General features: G+C 42.3%; 1 protein-coding gene across 5 annotated transcripts in view; it reads right to left on the bottom strand.

Moving 5' to 3' along the window:
- The window catches only part of CNNM2 (cyclin and CBS domain divalent metal cation transport mediator 2), a 119,686-nt gene that overhangs the window by 85,617 nt on the left and 12,753 nt on the right, over positions 1 to 21,316 (bottom strand). The window contains exon 2 of one of the 5 annotated variants that reach the window (XM_064663205.1): positions 15,792 to 17,346. The exons of the other annotated variants lie outside the window; for them this stretch is intronic. Coding sequence (XP_064519275.1) covers positions 17,291 to 17,346 — 56 coding nt within the window. The 3' untranslated portion in view covers positions 15,792 to 17,290. Of the gene's footprint in view, positions 1 to 15,791; positions 17,347 to 21,316 lie in introns of those variants that run through there. 5 annotated transcript variants of the gene reach the window in all.

Below are 21,316 nucleotides of genomic sequence, written 5' to 3'. Positions count from 1 at the left end.
CAATAGAGTCAGTAGGGTCAGTACTTGCAAAGCAGGTTGCTGGGATGCTTCTAACACAGTAACAATTTAATGGGTGTGCTTCTTCCTAACTTTATCCAAGACCCCTACAATGTTACACCATTTTACAGCTGCCAAAGAATTTCTAGCAATGACCAGCCAAGGAATAACTGCCCCACAGGAACAGGATTCCAAGCATTTGCCATCACAGAGGGGCAAGTGCCTTTTTCCACATCAGCAGCCTTTCACTCAAGTTCAAAGTAATTTCTAAACACTTCCCACAAACATCAATTGCTGTGAAAGAGGCAAGCTGTACTCTGAGCTTTCACGTTGCCACTTGGCTGTTTAAGTCCTATGAGAAGCTACTTGCACTGTACAGGATGCAAACTTGCAAAATGCACTTTCACCCTCACTTGGACCCTGGAGAGGTCACTTTCTAAGGAAACAGTGTTAACTGATATCGTTATCATGTAATTATAAGCAGAACACAATAACCTGAAGCTCTGGAAAAATTCCAAATACCAAGAAACAATCTTGCAGATAGGAAAAAAAAAAAGATGATCTCCCTCGCAGAGAGAGATGCTGCAGTACCACGGTCATTTCAATGGACTGTTGCATGTAGTTTAAACTAAATGGGCTTGTCCTGGTGCCAGTTTTTGTCACCTCAGTCAACCAAACCCTGAGGCTTCACCTCCTACCATTTTGACTAGTCCACAAGCTGAGGGGAAAAGGGACCATGGCAGAACTGAGGAAACACTGCTGCTGGGGAAGGGGCAGTTGAATGTCAATAGCTCAGAGGAAAAGATAAAATGGTTATCCCTGACAACAGGCTTTAAAACAACTTCCATCTTCTCTACATGCACAACCTGCTTGATCTGTTTCCAAGTAAGATTCATTCCAACATAGGACAAGAGAAGACACCATAAGGTACTTTCAGCTAAGCATCCCTAAATGGCCAGCTAGCCAAGCAAACCAAGGAATATAACACATCTAACACAGAAGAAGCTTTCAGAGCTTAAGGAGAACAAATTTTAGAGCACAGTTGTACAAAACAGAGGAGAGGGAAGAGTTCAATGAGAGGTCTAGTTTATGCACCTCTTTCAACTTCAGGTACAGGACAGTACCGTGGCGTCAGGCAGTCTCGGGGCAAAGAGTTACTCCACACTAGCCTGTGGGGATCACCAAAGAGAAGAGGAAAGGTGTGTCAACACAACCTGACAGCTACAGAGACAGCTGACAAGAACAAACAATACAAGAATGGACACCGGATCTCCACAGACTGCCAGGAGAAGATAGTTACAGTTAGACTAACAGGCTCCAGACTACACCCAGGTCAGTGCTATCCAGTAGGAGCCAAAGAAGGTTCAGACATCAAGATAATCTCAGCACTGCCTTAAAAGGAATGGAATTAATGACCACCAGCATGAAGACCGTAGTTTTGTGAAAGGTCAAACAGACGCTTCCTGTCAAGCAACAGACCCCGCCCTTTAATTGACATCAACAGCATCAAATGGAGCTTCCCATTAGTCTTCCTCTGCTGAAATAAGCCCCAGTTCCCACGGGGTTCTCAACTCAAACACATAAAATGATACACTAGGTGACATCTCCCATCCACCCTGGAAGGCCAGCTAAACTTATGCCAGTCACTGACATGAAATAAAAAGAGGACATGCTGCTCAAAGTGTTGCTACTCGGCCCAGCAACCCTAGAAGTGTTTAGTTCCTCCTCACCAGCATGAGAAGGAACTGTTGGTGAACAGTTTCTCTAACTCTTGATAGTCTTCTGCACTACTGAAACCACTCAGATAAAATAACAACACAGACTAAAATAAAGGAGAAGACAGCTTTTCTCATTTCACCTTAAACCACATTGCTCTTCTATACTAGCCCAAGGAAAGTTTTGTTTGGGTTTCGTGCTTAATTTCCCTCCCACATTATGGTAACAAACTGAATTCACTGCAGTTGCTGAATCTGCAGGCTCAGAGGGAATGTATCCATCCAAAGGACGTACTTGACCCCCAGGACTGTTTGCCACAGCACAGTATCCCCTGCATTATGGTTCTGGGTGCCTACCAGATATGTGCCTATTCAGAAGAATGTTTTGCTTACCCAGCAAAGCACCTTTATGAAAGGACAACAAATGAGTTGGATTTCTGCCTGAACCATCAAGTGCAGGCTGTGGTCCCCTCTGGCTGTGGCTCTGCAGTAGGAGGAGCAGCAGAGAGCAGACATGGATGTCTGTTAGCACCAGGTACCACAGAGGACACCCTTAGAAAGGGCAGACTGAATGGCTATTAAAAGTAAACAAAAGTTTAATTCATGCTTTCAAAAGGATGAGCACAGCTAAACAACAAAGAGGAAATATGTACCTGTACAGGAGGGTTGAACTAGATGACCTTTAAAGGTCCCTTCCAACCCAAAGTATTCTATGTTTCTATGATCTTGTGCCAGTTTCTGTGCTCCCTTCTTATCACATCTTAGAAAGAGGCACAGAAGTGAATTACATGAGAATCTTATTCCAAGAACCTCTTAATGTTGCTTAAAAAAATTAGAGGTAATATAAGCAGAGACATTTTCAGACACCTTGAAGAATCCCCACCTAATTCAAATTCTTCCAGTAGGAATTACTCAACTGGACTGATTACACTCAACTTTTGACAGGCTTCAGGAGAATTTTGAGAGACAGTGGATTAGACCTCCTAGGTTAAAGGGTATGTTCAGTTTGAAATAAGCCACAAGAGCATTTCCAGATATTTAAACTATGTAGAAAAGAACAGCTTGGCATGCATAAACCTTCCTGAGGTGTTTTCATTTACCTTCTCAAAACTGTGACATCTGTGGTCTGAGAAGCACAAATGCTCCTTTGGCAATCCTAGGCAGCTGCACAGAGCTCTGCAGATTTGGAAATCCATCCCTCTAAAGGAAACACACTAAAAAAAACTGCTCCCATTTGACAATCCATGGGTCACCTGGCAGGAGGAGGTCACACAGTCCCACGAAAGCAGGCATTGTGCAAGGGTGTATGGAGGGCCTATGAGTGTTGTTCAGGTGGTGTGCTATGGCCACACAGATGAATATTTGCTTCTACTCCAGTCAAGAAGCAGCAGCAAGATCACGATTGCTCAGAGTAATGATTTTGTTGTTGAAGGATTATCCTTAGTTTAAAGAAACCAGGTAATTCCTGGATTTGCCTTTATATTTTTCATAGACATGAAGAATTGCTGTAAAGTGCTCAAGGTACGAGAACTGGAAGAAGCACCAGGTTGAGGGTATCTCTGTGAAGAAACTGAAATAGAATCAATATATTACCCATGAAAGTATGAAGTCTAGTTAGTTATCTTTAAAATCCACATTTACAAAAGCTGCACCCATTCTCTAGCCTGTAAAAACAGAAAACTTCTCCAGGATAACAGGTTCTGTCTATTTTAGATAATGGTTTATCAGACTAGACTGTGGCTGCATCCTCATAGGATATCCCCTGATCTCTCCCAATCGAACCTCTCCAGAAGAATTCTGACATCCAGTAGCAAAAAAAATGCTTCCAGACTGGTTGAACTCAATTGTCCAGAGGCCCCACTCTGGTAAATACCTGAAGAAACAGAAAAATGCTTCTGCAGAGCAGAGAGGCTGCAGGAAGAGAATACAGATCACAAATCCGGGGGCATCGGTGGGGACGCACAAGGTAATTCTGTGCTTCTGCCTCGTTCCACTGCAAATTCTTTTCATCAGCTAAATTCAGAGTGCAAGGGTAGCAGGCAGATGGCAAGAGAGAAGTCAGGGTAGAAAGCAGATGAATCACAGAGGAACATAATGTCATGTTGAGTTTCCAAGCCTGAGCTTCCTTTATTGTGCAGATAAACTGTCTACTTTCCCCGCCTATGTGGCTGTGAAGGGATGGAAAATATTGAATGCATCACTGTAATTAGAGAGCACATGATGGAGCTATCTTCACCATGACTGATCTGTGGAGACACACAAAGTAGACCTTCAACACAGACTGGCTATTCTTCTTAAACAAGGCATACAAGTAGGGAAAGACACATACTCAATTCCTTCCTTACACACCAGAAAGGCTCAGCAGACGTCTTATCAACATACCACAACAAAATGCAAACCAAATCAACTGCACTAATGTGCATTAATCTCTTCCCCCACTCTCAGGATTAATTTTTTTTTTATTTAGGAAAAGTAATTTGTAATTAATGGTAGAAGTCATTGAGAAACCCCAAGGCTCTAAACACACAGTTACACCATCAGCCACTTAGAGGATTAAGGTGTGCAAATATATAAAGTATGAACTCTCAAGATCTCTGCAAGAATCTCTGATTGCAAGCAACCAGATGCACAGCATCTAAATAATTTGTATAAATCCTCAGTCACTGTGTGAACAAACCCAGCTATTTGAGTTTTATCCGTGTGCTCTCCGTGGCTATAGAGTAGCAGTGTTTCTGTATTCAGGATGCCTGAATTATGAAGAAGAATTAATCAGCCTTGAAACTAAGTCTGTTTCTTTCATCAGTTTCTAATTAATGGCTACAGATAAAACAAATGGAGAGCAGCTTTTATCCTCATGCTGTGCTGGTCCCCCTCTGGTGAAGGCAACATTAAAAGTTTACTTTAATAAACTAACTGAACACTAGGATCTCTCTCCAGAGATCTTCCAGCTGGATTAGAAGGACTAAGCATCACCAAAGCAGACCAGAGAACCATCAACCTAACATAGATAATACACGTGCACATGCTGTTTCAGCAGTTATGCTGGCTTCAGATGTCTCAAAACAGACATTTGGCAATAATCTGGGAAAGTGGAAGCTCTTTTAAATTGGCTTTATGTTGAGACAAGTCACTTGACTTATGTCTCAAGTTTTCAATTTAGTGAAGGTAGCAGAGGTTGTCCTTTGCTGCACCATTTTGACCACAAAGGCATCACTAAACAGATCTCATATTCTTTAACATCTTTCCATCTCATTTTTAGGCACATTTTCACTTTCATCTGAAAAAAGTCTGTATGAAACTTGAGGCACCAAGAAAACCAGGTGATGCCTGTCCCCTCAATCTAGGAAAAAATTTGTGACTGAAATTCTGTCAATAAACACATTTAGCAAGTCTACCATCTAAAGATCAAGACGAGTCTTCAAGAGATGGATTTTTTTTTCTAAGACAGGCCAAATTCTGACTCCTGCATGACTCATTTTGCCCCTTTCCAGCAGATCTAATTATACCACAATATGCAGCATCATTGTAACACAGACTCTAGTCCTTAAATCCAGATGGTTTTAACATCTTTGTTATGCTTGTATCATTCAGCCTGATGCCTTCACAGATCCTCCCAGCCTCCTTTGATATTCAGCTTCCTCTGATAATCAACAGCATCCTGCAGCTTACCAGGTCCAGAGAGCAGCGTGGATTAATCATCCTCTGCTTTGCGGGAATCATCATCCAGAAGAATCCAAGACAATGCCTTGAATGTGAGATTTTAAGGTACCAAATTCTGTGACACACCTTGTTGAAATTTCATTATTACAAATCTGTCATCCACAGGCATAAACAGTGGAGTTCCAGCCATCTATAGAAATGACCACTAAATAGGAGCTTTTATGAGTAGCTGTGTGATAGTTACTCAAACTGTCTGCTTTTAGCTTCTTCTTATAATCTTCTCATAACTCTAAGTGTTATGCAATAACATTCTTGATCATGCTTTTTTCCCTGAGAATTTCAGTACATTTCTCTATGTGCTGTAGTCAGTGTTGTCCACCACAGGTAAAGCAAAATGTTGTTTGTGAGGAGGATTTATTATTTCATCTTTTTTGAACAGTAGAAGCAGGGCTATTTCAGGAAGGGAAGAAAAAAAAGCAAAAAAAAAACAAAACAAAGCAAAAACACAACACCCAAAAGCCCAGCCAACCAGAGTTACACAGGCTGTACCACTGACCAAGTTAGTTTCTCAGATTTCAAGGAAGTCCCTTCTCATCCTATGGTTCATATTTTTCAGATGCTGCCCTGTTTGTTCAAACCAACCCCACAGAGAGCCAGTCTGCCAAGTACTAAGCACTCAACCCTTCCTAAAAACCTGATACCTTTCCTGGTACATTGGACTACAGAGACAACCAAAAAGTATCACTTGTCAAAACACTGCACTCCACAGCCCTACACATCCACAAAGTCCAGTACATTTCCTGTTTTCTTTGATGTGCACCAACTGCTTCCATACTTGTATTATCTCTGTTTACAACTCACAGTGACTCTTGTTAGATTGCATTACTCTTTCTACAATACAAAATCTGACAGATTAAAATTATTTGTATCTCATTTCTGTCTCCTTGAGGGATGGTATGTTTGCCAGTTCACCACAACGGTCTTAATAATTCATCTCACAGTATAATCCTGTACTGTTAACATTAGAAAACAAGAGAAAGACTTGTGTTTTCCAGAAGAGATCTCTATGAATGGAACATACATAGCTGTGCCAAACCTTGTCCACAACCACCTTACACCTTTTAAAACAGCCACACTTCTCTGTTTGCTTGCCAAATTAAAAAAGAAGGTATGGGATCACAGGAGAAAAAAGCCTACAAAAAATCTTTCAGTGAATCAATAAACTTGCAATACATTTTGAGGACATCTGAAATCCTATGCTAGGACTTCCAAAGGTAAAATTATTTAAGCCATTATCGGAGGGGAGAAAAAAACCAGAAAGGAAAAAACCCACTAACTTCAGTGAACAATTTGTCTATCCCTGAACATTCATAGTACAGGGTACTGACTATTTTGGCATGTTATCTCCCAAGAGGAAAAGCAATGGGAGGAAAATTGATTTGCTCTGTCATGCACGATGAAGCAACTGCTCATCTCAGGCAGTCACATTTTATTATGCTCTATCAAAGTGTAACGCACCATTTTCAGCATGAAGAAAACCTTCATGCTCTACTTTAAAGAGCCCGGAGACTCAATCTTTGGCAGTCATATGTTTAAATGTTCAATTTACGCCAGAAAAGGACAATATGGAAGGCAATTAAAGCATTTTTGAAATCAAAAAGCATCTCCTCTCTGATGTAAGGCAGATTACAGTAATGTTTCAGGGTCAGACTATGATGTCTAACAGTGTCTGCATTTCAAGGCAAAGTGGAGATAATCCAGTCCTCAGAGGGAATTCTCTTCTGTGGCTATGTACAAGAACAGAACCTGGGCTAACACCGCTCCACAAAAGCATCTTAGTAGCAAACCCACTTCAGGATGCACCACTCCCTTCAAAGTCCATGGGAATTGGGTACCTAAAGATTTGGAGTCAAGTGACATTTCAAAAAGCTTCTTCCCTCTCTCCCCATGTTACTCATTCTCTGGCAGAGTGTCTGTTGTTTATTCTTTTTACACTGACCTAAATGCTTTACCACAGGCAGCAGACATGTATCCTGGGCCCTCTCCTGGGCAATAAAAAGCTCAGTAAGGGTGTAATTCAGTGTATAATGTTAGTCATTGCAAAGCATAGCAGGGGCAACACCAGGTATCACTTTTGCATGAGGAAGAGATCAGGGAATTGCCCCTCATGCCTAAATTTCCTAAATATAGGAAAGTACCAGTATCAGACACACAAGATTAAGTTCACCATGACCTTGAAGGTGACTAAACCTTAAGTTACAATTTTCTCTCATAAGTATATGGAGGATGCAGACAATCAAGTTTACACTGTGAAGCACAATAGAATAATACTGATTTTTAGTATTTGGTTAACTTAATTTTCCAAGCAATTTGCCAGTTGAAAGAATAGCAGTATTATTCCATGAACAGATACCTAATAGACAGAATTTCTTTGCATTGCTTTTAGAATTTACCTATTCAAGGTGAAATTTGTCCAAAAAAGAGGGAGGAAAAGACAGTTTTTCAGCTACTGTGGAGGTTCAACTCTAAAAAATTAATAGAATGGCAATAATGTGATGCTAGAGAAATTCCTTTTTTTTTTTTTCTTCTCCAAATAGGACCTTAAAGATTCTTCTTAAGAAATAATCTTACTGAAGGTTTCCTAGCTTAGTCACTTGGAAAAGAAAAGTGGTTCCCAATTTGCAAGGTCTCTGTTTCTCATATCTGTCATCTTTCTTCCAAATGGGAAGGCTAGACTGTCCGGTCTAACATCTATCTCTCTGCAAGCCATGACTGTCTCAATACTAATTAAGGAGATGCAAATGTATTGCCAAATGTTGATGTTGATTCAGTCTATGGCTTCTCTGCTCCTTCCAGGACATATACACCATCCAGTCCAATGGGAGCCGATGCATTTCCCCAAAACTACAGGGACAGGGCTCAAGCTCCAGTGCCTAAAGCCTTTGCTGCCACTGAAATGCCATAAAAAGATAATTTCCACAGGCTGCAGAGTAACCTTACAGCTGCAGCTGAGTGCCAGAGCAAATACATTCACCTCTATCACAGCCACGCACCTGCCCTGCTTCCACAAACCTCTGACCAGCAGAGTAACGTTTCCCTTCATTTTAGGTGAAGTGAATAAAACAAAAGCATGCCATTTTTAAAAATATCTCTTTCCTTCAGCAAAGCCTCGGGAAAATACTTAGGTTCTTGCTTGCACAAATATACAGTGTGTGCAGCACTAGCAGTGGCATAAGTGGCCCCAGAAGAGCACAGAAAAGCAAGGGAATATGCAGAAGCCCTCTCAAGGAAAGGTTTGCTGACACAGGCACATACAACTCTATACCCTCAGCTCAACAACAGACCTCCTGCAGCACTCTGAATATGCCACAGGCACATGTGTATGAAAAGGCCCAGAGTTTTCCTGCTGGAAGCTGCTGGAAAGAGCTCTGAGAGAGGAAGAAAGACAGGAGAGGATGGTAAGCTGGCACTCGTCCCTGACACTCTCTGGGGGCTGCAAAGAAAGCACTAATTCCCCTGCAGTTTGAGGTACCCTTAAAAATTTAAGCCTTGAAATGACTGGCAGTGCTACCCCACTGCAGTACCTGGTTATCTGCAAAGGAAAACCTGAGCTGAGAGCTGCCCTGGGGAACAGCAGAGCCCTGCTGAGGTAAGCTGAGGTGAGTCAGCACTGCAGCAGCCTGGCAGGGGGAGCTGGGGCCCAACTACACCCAGAAGCACCTCCAGCCCATCAGATCCATCCATCCATCCTGGAAGTCCAGACTAATAGAGAGTCCTAAGAATAAAGTGAGAGTATAGCCCAAAGCACAGCTGACTGGGCCCTGCTGCTGATACCAAGTGCTAAGGCAAGGAGTACTCTGCCAAGCTTACCTGATTTTCACATTTTGGGACCTTCACCAGGTCTCTGCTCTGCCTAAATCCTCTCTCTTCAAGCTCTCAGTACCCTAAACTGAAGCAGCCCACCTGGAGTTAAAGAATCCTTTGACCAACTTAGAGACAGTTTTGGCTGTTACATCTCCCCATTCCAGAATATTTCCATTACATGATTCAGTTATTTCTGTTCCTAACCATGAAAATAAATATGGGGCTGAACTCATTAAAATCTCCCAGAGCCTTTGATGTAATTTTAATATATATTACCTCACTTCTGTTCTTACAGTTCTCCTGGGCTGAAGTGACACACTTTTCTAACTGCTCTGTCACACAGGTTGGTGTGAGTCAGCTTCTCCAACTGCACAGCAAGGCAAGGCAATCTTTTTTTAATGTTTTAATTCTCAACACAATCTTCTCTACTTAATATTCACCATCTCCTCTATTGAGGAATAAGAGCTGCCGGTGCTTTACCCAATATGTGGCTGTGCAGGAGCTAAACCGCTGCTGCTGAACTGCTCTCTGCCAGCTTCTTACAGAGCCCTTCTTCTGCACACCTTCTCACACCCTCTGTAACTCTCAAAAGTATCACAGTCACTCCCTTCCCTTAGAGGAGAAACCTGGGACTAGAGCAAAGTAAGATTAGCCATGCTGTTGGCCATTTAAAGGCAACTCTTTAGGGACTAAAACTCTTCACTGACTTTGGTTAGAGTCATATACACATGGAATGAACACCACTGCCCCTGGGCATCTGTATTCAGTCACCTTTTGCATTCTGCTTTGAATGCTCCAAAACACAATGTGGCAATAATTCCACAGCTGTTTCTTTAAAAAACAAACAAAACCCAAAGGCAAAACAAATAAAAGCAAACAAACAAAACCCACAAAACAAAAACAAACAAAAAACCCCAACCAAACAAAAAAAACTTCTGCCAAAAGAAAACAATTAAAAACACCACTGGGATTTACCTACTCTGAAAATGCAGTTCTCATTTGTCTCTTGCAAAATAACTACCTTAAAAATAGGATCTTTTTTAAGAGTAAAGACATCCTAGAGAGTAAACCTAGATCATCCCATATCCCAATAGGACTTAAAGGTGAAAACACACCCAAAGCTAACACACAAAATACAGGTTATGGATATCAAAGACTAATTAAGAAAAAAAAATAGCATTAGAGAAACAACATTGGGGGGTGGGGGGAGGGAAGCAAAACACACAGAAAAAAACAGATCTTGAGTGTAGTCAGCAAAGTCATCCATTGCAGTGCTACCCAGAAACTGTGAGGTTGGGGGCGGGAGAGGAAGCACGTTTAGAGAATTAGTTTGGCAGACTGAAAACATTAAAATGCGTGTTTTCAACTGCAAAGACACAAGCGAGAAATGCTATCTATGCATGTTCACTTTACTGGATGTCACATCTTGCCAGTCAGTTTAGTGGTTGTCACCATAGGACATCACATCCCCTAATTTCACTCTGTGGCATGGCAGTGGTCTGTTCTCTAGCTAAGCTGCAGCACTGAGACTCTGCAGTAACAAGTCATTACCTCAATTTCCTTTTCCACATGGAAAGTGATCAATATTTTATGATGAAAATTCCTGGCTCCCAGTCCTATAGCTCTGTACAGCAGCTCTTTGCAGCAGTTCACATACTGATGCTGTTTCTCTCCCTGCCCACATGAAGGGCAGCTAAGTGTTATCTATTCCACATTTTTCAAAGATTTTAGGATTAGTTACTTGCACTTCCATTCCATGATGGGAAGCCATAAAACCTCCATATTGTCCAGACAGAAAACAACTCTAGCCCTGAGGAACAGTTAACATCACCTTACTTTTGGAGGTTCTGAGAACAAATACTCAGCAAAACCTTGTGTTTCGGTAGAACAGTTGCACAAATGAGAGTCCTCCAAACAAAATCCCAACTCTGCCACAAGCGTTACAGGACATGAAGTGGCAAGCCAATGTCCTGGGAATGACTGCAGAAAGGGGTCACAAGCACAATCCCCAATAGCCACAAGAACACATCCTCCACACATGAGCATTTTCCATTCTGACCTGAAGAGCTTCTTGCTCTATGGAACTGATTGACTGTCACAGCTAAAGCAGCTGTGGGTGGGGAGAGAAGAAGAGCTGACTACACACATATGTGGAAGAGGGATCTTTTAGCCAACAGATCCTTATGTATCTGTTAAATATCTCTGAGCCTTGTTCATGCTACCAAGGTCACAGCAGTGTAGCACTGTACATTCCATACTCTAAGCACAGTCAAGGATGTTTTGATCCTCAACTATCCCTAGACTAATACTTTCCTATTATTGTTTTCGGGCATTGCTTCAGTTTAAGTCACCTGCGGGTTCTGCACACGTCAGACATACCTAGGGCTCCCAAGGGAATGTGCACTTCGTATCAGTAAGATCACTCTTTTGCTGGCCAAACTCAATCCAGATCTTTAAATGGAGAAAACTGAAACATTATGAAATCTTTGCCCATCTAACTGCATTTATACCAGCACAGTCAACTATTATCCCTGACTAATTTCCCAACCTGACACGAAACATTAGCAAGTGGCTAATGTCAGCCAACCTTAAAAGGTCACCAGTTACTTGCTCAGCATTTAAAAGGATCTCTAATTTTTCGCAGAATATTGCTATATCTTCTCCATACAGCCCAGTAATGCAGCAAATTTAGCCCTGACACAGGAGCTTTTTTGTTGTTACTGCTGTTGTTTTCAAACAAAGGGTTCTCCAAGCAGAGATCATGCAACCTGAAGAAAATTATCAGCCAACACAGGGTCTTTTCAAATTCAAAACACTGTTTGCACTCACTTCTCAATCAAGTCTTTTGACTAAATTTCCAGGTCATTACAAAGGGTATTAGAATTGTGACAGAGTGTTTTCCTCACATTTTTTAAATTAAAAAAATTATGGAAAAGTAATTTGTGCAAACAGCATGAATCAAACACAGCAATGCTTCCAGTTCTCAGTCTTTTCAGCCAGTTCAAAAAGAGTCAGCAGGCTTTCCATGGAGCCATGCTACCAAAGCCTCCTCAGCATTTAGCTTCTTTTCCTGCCACGCCCTCCACCTTACCCCTCTGCTTTTCTGCTCAGAAAAATACTCACAAAAATAACCAATGAAACCTCTGCATGTCGCAAGCTGGGGCATGAAGTCATGGAGAGGAATCTGGTCATGTCAGGCAACTGTTTTCAGAAAAGGAACTGTACTCTTACATTTTTATTCAAGACCAAACTGTCTGTCTTCTATCATTGCCCACCACCCCAAATGCTCCTACAAAGCAGGTCAAGAAGGACTGTATATAAAACTGTGACCAAGAAATTTCCTTCAGCAGCACCACGGCGAAAAAGTGCTGCAAACAAGTCACATTTTGCAAGCCTGGGCTCCCTGCTCTTGATAAGGAGATAAACACCTACAGACCAATGGAACTGGGCCACAGAAACTAAAGCGAGAAGTTGAGCAGAGTTAGGCTGAACCCTAGGACTGGAGGGCAAGAGCTCATTAACAACGGGAACAACTTGGAAACAACTCGTTACTTCCTACCTGCCTTATTCCAAATCTCCCACGCCCAAGGAACTGATTAACTCTCATTTGGAAAGGCAAAAATCCCCGCAAGGCAGCAAATATGCTGGGGGAGGCACAAGTGAGGGAAAAAGAAAAAAAAAAAAAGGATGGCTGGAGCCTAGTGGCCTACATGCAGCTGAGATGAAGGTAGACCTTTTAATTTTCCTTCCATGGATTTTAACAGCAGCAAGAGCCAGGGCTTACTCAATTCGGATTCCTAAAAATAGCACTTGCCTAAGTAACCACACAGGACCACATGGGGCTCTATTTTCCTTAACTAGCTTTTGATCTAATGGAATTCTTCAGTTAAGTAAAAGAAGAAATGGGGTCTTTGTGGTGAAAGCACATGATCAGGAGAACTGGCTTCTCCTCCAGACTGCTACGGATTTGTTGTTTAGTCTTTCGTGCAAAACAATGTAGCTCTTAAAGTACGCTTCTACCTCAGACCAAAACCTGTGACTGCATTTAAAAGCTGAAACATCCGTGCCAGCTTTGCTCCTTCCAGCATGCCAGCCAGCCATGCAGCCAGAGCTCAATGCTCTATCCATGAGCCAGACAAGGATCCAAACAATTAGCCTGGTTGCACTCCACACCTCATAGCTACACTGGCTGCAACAGGGCTGATGTTAAGAGAAGTTTTGGTACATCTCTATGCACTGCATTTATCTTTCTGCACAGTGTTGTAGCACTGTCCTTCGCACTTCTCGCCTCACACAGGAATTGAAAATAAACCTTCCTATAGATGCAAGCACAGTTCATTAAGCACTGGTAAGGTGTTTGTTTATCACCCAAAGATGCTCAGATACCACAGCAAACCAATGCAGCTGAAGCACCCAACGCAAGGAGGCAGAGCAGCAGCTCAGCGAGGCTGGGAAGCGTGAGAGCAGAGCGGAAGCGACACATGCTGGTATTTCAAACAGTCAACAAGCAGCAAGTAACCTGGTAAGACCTCTGAGACCTTGACCAGGATAGACAGGCTCTGCCCTGCCAGAACCGGCTGCTTTCCTAAGTTTGCAGGACCCTACCTGTTCGACACCCAGGAGAGGGCTGCAAAGGGCTCACGGTTGAGATGCTTCCTCCCACCCTGTAACCTGCCAGCAGAGATTAACACTTTCCTCAAATGCTCCCTTCCACCCTCCCCAGCCACTTCGTGAGCTGCTACAGCTAAGGGGTCAGGAGATGGGATTCTCCACCAGAGCAGGTTTAGGCAGAAGAGACTGGACAGCAAAAGACAAGCTGACTGTAACAGCAAATTAACCCCTTCTCTGGCTGACAGGAAAGTAAGCCAAGCCTAGTACGAAAGGAGGAGACATTTCAGCAGCCACACTGCAGAGAAAGGACATAACACATCTGACAATACATTTAAACAATGCAAAACATCCTTCCCAATGCCTGCAGCAAGTCAGCCCCTATCCTAAAGATCTAACACACTTGGGCCCAGAAGCCTTGCCAAGTTGTCAACATGGCCTTTGATATCAGAAAGCTTTGAAACCCCTGCCTTAGAGGCCAACACTTGTTTCTCCACCCTTATTTGAAATGCAAGATGCCTGAAAGCTATAGAACTATTTTAACACCGAACATGCAGGAGTCTACACTGCAGAGCGGACACGTTTGCTGGGAACTGCAGTTGGAAAACTAACAAGTCCCCTACTGCTACAATAACCGTAGCTGCGTAACGGAAGACATGCCAGGGATCGCAGGAAGCTCAAGCCTTCCAGCGCTTTCTGCAATCTCCATGGAGAGAGCGGGCCAAGGAGCACCTTGTTTAAACCCATGCTAAATGCCAGGATAGCAAGGGATGTGGGACAGGGCAGAAAAACTGCCACCTTTTTCCTTAAAAAAAAAACCAAAACAAAACAAAACCCCCAAACAACAAACAAGAAAGCTTAAATCAAGTTTTGAACCAAACTGAGGCCTTAAGAGTGTTTGTTTTCATTTGGGGGGGAGGGGAGAAGTCAGTAAAATGTTATTTCCCCACATGTCAACAGAAAACACGTGCATCCCACCCTGCAACTCAAACATTACAGCTTCATGCTTTTTCACCTAGATATAATCCATTCTCTTATTTTACTTCTATTTCTTTTCCAAGGGGTAATATCGATGTAGCTGTAATTTCCTAAAGTCAGAGGACATCCTCTTTGACCCCATGCTTTCTGAGTTTTCCCCCCTTGACTTCACAGCTGAACACGCTGTATCCACAGCCATTCTTTGGACCCAGAAGGACTCCACAGCACATGAGATGCTAAGACCATATCATGTGCCACGAGCCGCTCACTTCAACCATGATGGAACCCCAAGGCCCCAGCCCTCAAATTTACAGCCACTCTGAACTCATGATTTCACTCCATACACAGCAGAACCATCCACTGACTTCTTAAAGTGCCCTTCTCCACAGACACATACAGAACATGGCAGCACGTGTTTCAGGAGTCGTCTGGTCTTCACACTTTGGAACAGTAATTTAGGAGCTGTAAAACAAGCACTAAGGCTGGTTTGATCCAGCCTTTTACAAGCTTTACATTTCACACTGATGTTATCAGCTAGTAAATCATACACACTGCAAGCAAAAGAATTTTTTTTATGTTTTTCCTATATGCGTTCCTCACAACTGAGTGTTCCGGATACATTAATTGTTTTCTGTCAGTCATCTTTCCAATCAAGATCTGCTCCTTCCTTCCTTCCTAGTTTGCCAGTATGTTACACAAAATTTAGTTGCTGACATGTTCCAACAGGGACAAGGGGAACGATCAGTAGAGATTAAAGCATGCCATGCATCAGCCAACTTCTGAAACAACTGACAAAAGAAATGCAAAACATCTTGAAAGGAGAGATTTACAGAGATGGTAGCTCTCTTGTGATGGTTGGCCCCAAAATCATCACCATTTCTGTCAGTTGTCAAAAGTGTTTTATGGTTTCATTTAAAAGACTGGCAATTGATCCCCAAACACACACAAAAGAAGAGTCCACAAATGCTACAAATATCTACATTTTATTAATTCAAATCAAAGCAAGACCAATTACTTCTTATAGGATCGTCTTTAATGTCTACTAAATAGCACTACAGGAGCTCTATTCCAGGTTACAGAGGGGCAGGATCATCGATACAAGTAACATGAAGACAAAGTTGATTGTGCCCTTATGGATCACTTTCATTAACACGAACATCTAAGCTGTTCTGCAGTCCTTAGGCATTTATCAAGGACTCAGAATCAAGAGCTTTTTTGGTTATAAACATCTTGGTATAGAGTGTGCTATTTTAAGAGACCAGCACCTATCACACAACTCCAGATGAACAGTAAACAAACCATCCACTCAATCCACACAGTAGCTAGTGGTAGGTTTTGTTTTTAAATAAAGATGCTACTGATTGTACATCATCAAGAAGTCAAGTTGCAAGGCATTAACTAGCATGCTCTCATCTCATTTTCCCACCAGCAACAGGATTCTCAGATCCAAGTTTTATTGCTCAATAGCCACAGCTTCTGCCAAAAATCACAAGGGAGCCAGGGGGAGGGGATGGCAAATATGAAATGGGACAACAGCTGTCAAGGTAATTTGATAGCAGCGATGGCTTCTTGAACCAGTGGACACTCTTGAGAATGTGAGCCAAGGCCTCCAGGCATCCACAGAAAAGCCAAGTAAGATAAAGAGCTCGGTGAGAGAGCTGATACAGATGTCTGAGACCGAGGAAAGAACAAAGGCCATCTAACTTCTAAGAACTTCAGTTTTCCAAACAAAAAAAAATTTCAGAGCAAGTGTCCAAATGAACCCTCCCAGCCATGAAGACAAATCATCTTTTGTTTGAAAAATGTTTGCAAGTTTTCCCAGTACTCTTTCCAAAAACATCTCAATACTACAACATCCAAACAGAAAAGAGGAGTGAAGAATGAGCTGACAGATTAAAAGATCAAGTCAATAACCTTCTACAGATTCAAATCTAGCTCAACTTCCACTACCAAGCAGTCACCTGCATTATGAGGCTCACATAAATTAAACTTAAAGACAAGTCAATCCCTAATAGACCAATGTCCACAGTCAAAAGTTTTCTTGTATCCGTAACACAGAAAATATCCAAAGGAAAGACTTATCACTGGAAACCCTGAAAATTTCCATACTTTTAGTTTAGTTGCTCCACCAAATGAACCATCTCTTCAACAATGAGTCATATCCTTTGGTGGAACAGTAAGAAAACTCCTTTGCTTGTGTCTATGTGGTACCTGTTTTGGTAACATAAGAGGGATTACTGAGACATGCCAAAAACACAGGCAAGGACAAACTGCAAGTCAGGAGTGTGTTAGCTGTGACAGGAACAGCAGAGGGAGGTCAAATACTTTAATGATTATTCCCATCAGTAGATTTTACTCTTTTTAGGATAGTTTTCATTTTCTTTATTTTACGCTTTAAACTTCTCCCATGCACAGAACAAGTGGAGTTCTCTCACTTTCCCTCTCTTTACAGGGCTTCTGGATTCTGCTCAACCACCTCCAATACCCAGGCTTGTCTCAGCAATCTCACAGGAGTTTGTAATAGCTGGAAGAAAAAAAGAAAAAGAGAAGCAAACGGAAATGCTCATAGCTCTGTTCTGCATTACTGTCACCTGCTACAGATGTGTGATGTACTAAGAAACATGATCACTGCCAAAAATGCATTTATGGGTACATAAATCATGTACGGGTACATATCAATTGTTTCTTCATGCTGAAGCCAGCATTTTGACAGACACCAATGCAGCCAGTCATTTATGTTAAAAATAGCTTATTCTGACAGGGAAAATAAGAAACACATGACAACTGGCCTTCAAAATTTAGTATCAAAATTAAAATCAGACCTAGCTTAATGTTCCATTTTCTCTAATAAGATCTTCAAACATCATACTCAAGCACAGCAATCACTGGCTTATTCAATTGTGGCTGCAGATTTCTCCACAAGCATTGCAGCTCCCTTACCTGGCCCTGGAGGGACAGTCTACTACTATTTTTGTAAGCACTTACTAAAATCCCCTCATTCAACACAGGAGCTTTTGCCTTAAGTGCTGGTCCTGTAGAGCAGACATGAGACCTGGGAAGAGGAGGGTGGCTTCTGCAGGCCTCCTGACCCTCACAGTGCAGATAAAGAGAATCCACAGAATGACTACCTCGAAGCCAAACAGGTTTAACAGCCCTTCACCATCTCTGAGGCAAAAGGCAATTTGCTTGGTATGTCACAGATAAAACGTGCCTGTGTTGAGGCGAGGGTAATGAGACATCTACCCCATGCCACTCCAAAAGGTTAACAACTCAAAGGTCGCAACACTCCCAATATCCTCCTTACAGTCTGCAAAGGCTGCCCTCCCTAGTCCTACCATCACTCCCTTTGGCTCCTTGTTCCAACACAAAGGGATTAAAAATTAAGGAAAAATAATTTAATCTAAAACTAGAAATCTCCTTCTATCACTTCTGGTAGCAACTTTTCCAATGAGACCTCCGAATTGACACTTTACTGAAGAATACCATTCATTCACCTTTTCATTCAGTCAGTCATGGCAAGAAGAACGAATTAGTCCCTTGTCCACCCCTTCCCTGTGCAAGCCTAACCCCTGGGAGAGGGATGAGAAAACAAATCATGCCTTCGCTGTCCCAGTCACATCCATTTTCTGAATGGGACAAGCAGGAAAATTCTCAGTTCTTCCATACTGTTCCTATCTCCTATGTCAAAGAAAACAATAAAGAGCCAAGATGGAGCTAGACAAGTCATTATGATCACAAGGGCACAACTTCATGCTAGCAGAAGTGGTGCCCTGGATTATGAGTCAACGCCGACATTCTGCAGTAACAGACACTTTAATCAGACATCAGTCATTAACGGAAGCACCAAGAGACATAGTGATAACAGTATCATCAGGACACAGGTTCTGTGACAATTCTGTGTGTCACAGAGGCAAGTCCAGCCTAGAGCCTGATGTGCACAGGCATCAAAGCAGTGGCAGAACTCAGTCTCTGCCAATACACTCAAAAAACACAGGACAGACTGAGTGGCATACACACACTGCACCACCTTAGAGCAGGGTTAGACTGTCCCACGGACAAACCTTGCAAACCCCCTTAACTGTTGACAAATAGAAGGCTCGTGGGCCGAGCTATCCCCATATCACATCACCACACATGGAATAAGGGAAAGAGCCCAACCAAGCCAATCTTTTCATCCAAAATGAATGGGATTCACCAATAGTGAAAACAGACTTGATTTGTGTCACTGCATTCCTCTTAGCCAGTTTGCTTAAGGCTCCTTGGAATGGATTGCAATGAAGAACACTGAAGTGTTACCCTCTGGTGTACATGACCTGTCCGTGGTGTAAGAGCAACCTTCCAGTGGCACCAGGAATAAGAGCTCAGGACTTTCTGGCTCATGGGGGAGCCAAGGTATTTAATTATACTTTGGTTACCACCTTGTCACTGACATGAAAAAAGGACAGCTACCCGCATATCCCTTGAGAGTGGGAATTTAAGCACTAACAGCTATGCCACTAAAGACTTGCTTACTAGATTTTCAGCCCAGAAAACCAGAAAAATATTTAGTACATAATTAATCCTAAACTGGACATTACCTTAAAACCATTTGAAAACAAATGTCAAGCAGCACAGGATAAAAGGGTAAATGGCATCTCTGACACCATAAGGAAAAAACAACAGATTAAAACCCTCTGTGTCAGCAAGAGGTTAGAAAGCACTCAACAATGAACTTTACAGCAGCAATTTTAGTAGCCATAAAGCTTCACAGAACAGAGCATTAACCATGTACCATTCACCTCAGCTGCATCTCCACACACTTGCCTAGTGGAATGGCCTCATCTTATCTGTTGCCACTGTCTCCTAGACTCTCTCTGGTTTTCCCCACCTTCTGCCAACAAACAGTGCCAGGAGAACTACACACTGATCTGAAAAAGGAGAATGAAAATGCTAAATAAAGCCAAGGAACTCAGGACAAGAGAAACAAAATCTGAGTCACTGGAAGGATTGTCAGTTTAAAGAAAGTTGCAATCAACTTGCAAGGAAGCTGTTAGATGAACGTTAAACCAAACTGCTATTATAGAACCTAAATTACAGTAGAAAAGCTGAAACATACCAGCTCTCAGAAAACCTTTCAGTTGATACATGAAAAGGGACAAAAACAAGTCCTCATTATAGAGCAAAGTAACTGAAGTACAAGAAGGCATCACAGTCAACTGCAACATTGGACAGCTCTAGGAAATCCAAAAGATAAAACCCAACACTTTATCCTTGCCCAACTCTCAATTCACTTGAAGCAATTATACCCTTGATTTCCTTGGGTCATTTTTCCATAAAAAATACAGGAATAGGAAAATTAAGTCTCCTATATGCTTTAAGGGGCCTCTGGTGGTCTAGTGGTTAGAGTGCAGGACTCGCACCGCTGCGACCCGGGTTCAATTCCCGGCCCCCCGGGCAGCTGGAGCTCGTCAGCCTTGTATGGCAATCCAGCTACGTCCTGGGGACCTCACTGCCACTGTCCAAGCTTTGCTCGGCCCCGGCAGATGAACCTCAGGATTAAAGGGTGGGCTCAGTTCAGCGCACGCTGTGTCTCACCTAAAAAATCCACTGCGCAGGCTCGAAGGGTTTATGACCTTTCCCAAATCTTCGCTTGCGAAGACTGGCCATTATATGCTTTAAACTCCGTTTTACAAGGTTAAAAAAAAAAAAATCTGTTCCTATCTGCAAGGATTTTTTCATCTAGTCATATCTTCAGGGTTTTTTATGTCCCAATCATCCTCAAAGCTACAGAAAAAACGGAGAGATGAGAATTCCTTTTGTTAGAATTATTCACAAGCATTACCACAGCAAGAGCTCTTGCTCCCAGAAACAGCATACTGTCTCTAACTATGGGAGTACATGTTTAATCACAGTACACACTCACTCTTTGTCACAACTACTAACAGCAGCTCTGGAGAGGATAGTTATGATAACCTCATTTGTTGAAAGAGGTTTAAAGTACTTCATTCCCTCCCAAATATTCTCTCTAAAAACTGGCAGGACATTGCTGTTCTAGTGTTTTTCAAAGGAAACAGATGCAGACCCAGATACTGCCCAAATCCCCAAACCTACCAGCATCCTCATGGTAGCTCTTCACTCAGCATCCTCCTTTAAACCTTTCAAACACTGCTCAAGGCACTCAGCTCTTTCTTCTGATCAGGAGGTAGATGTAAGCAGAAAGCAGGGTACCTGGAAGCAGCCTCCAATACTTCCAAGCATGTTTTCATCTAGGGATTAATTGGATAGTGGGAACAATGGCAAACTACAGAGCATCATCAATATAAGATGGGGAAGTAAGAGACATTTTCTTAATTTCTCTATGCTATGCTTGGATTAAGATAGTCCACAGTTATTAGTTCCAGGATGGCTCCATGTCTATTTGAAAAAAAGAGCGCACCAATCTCTCTGCAAAGCCAAATAGTTTAAATGAAACACCATCAGGGATACAGCTAGACAACTTCCCCTTTTCTGAATAT

The sequence above is a fragment of the Pseudopipra pipra genome, chromosome 8 (genome assembly GCF_036250125.1).
Source record: "Pseudopipra pipra isolate bDixPip1 chromosome 8, bDixPip1.hap1, whole genome shotgun sequence".
Lineage (NCBI taxonomy): Eukaryota > Metazoa > Chordata > Aves > Passeriformes > Pipridae > Pseudopipra > Pseudopipra pipra.
The sequence above is the reverse complement of the archived record's forward strand: the minus strand, read 5'-3'. Positions and strand labels throughout refer to the sequence as shown.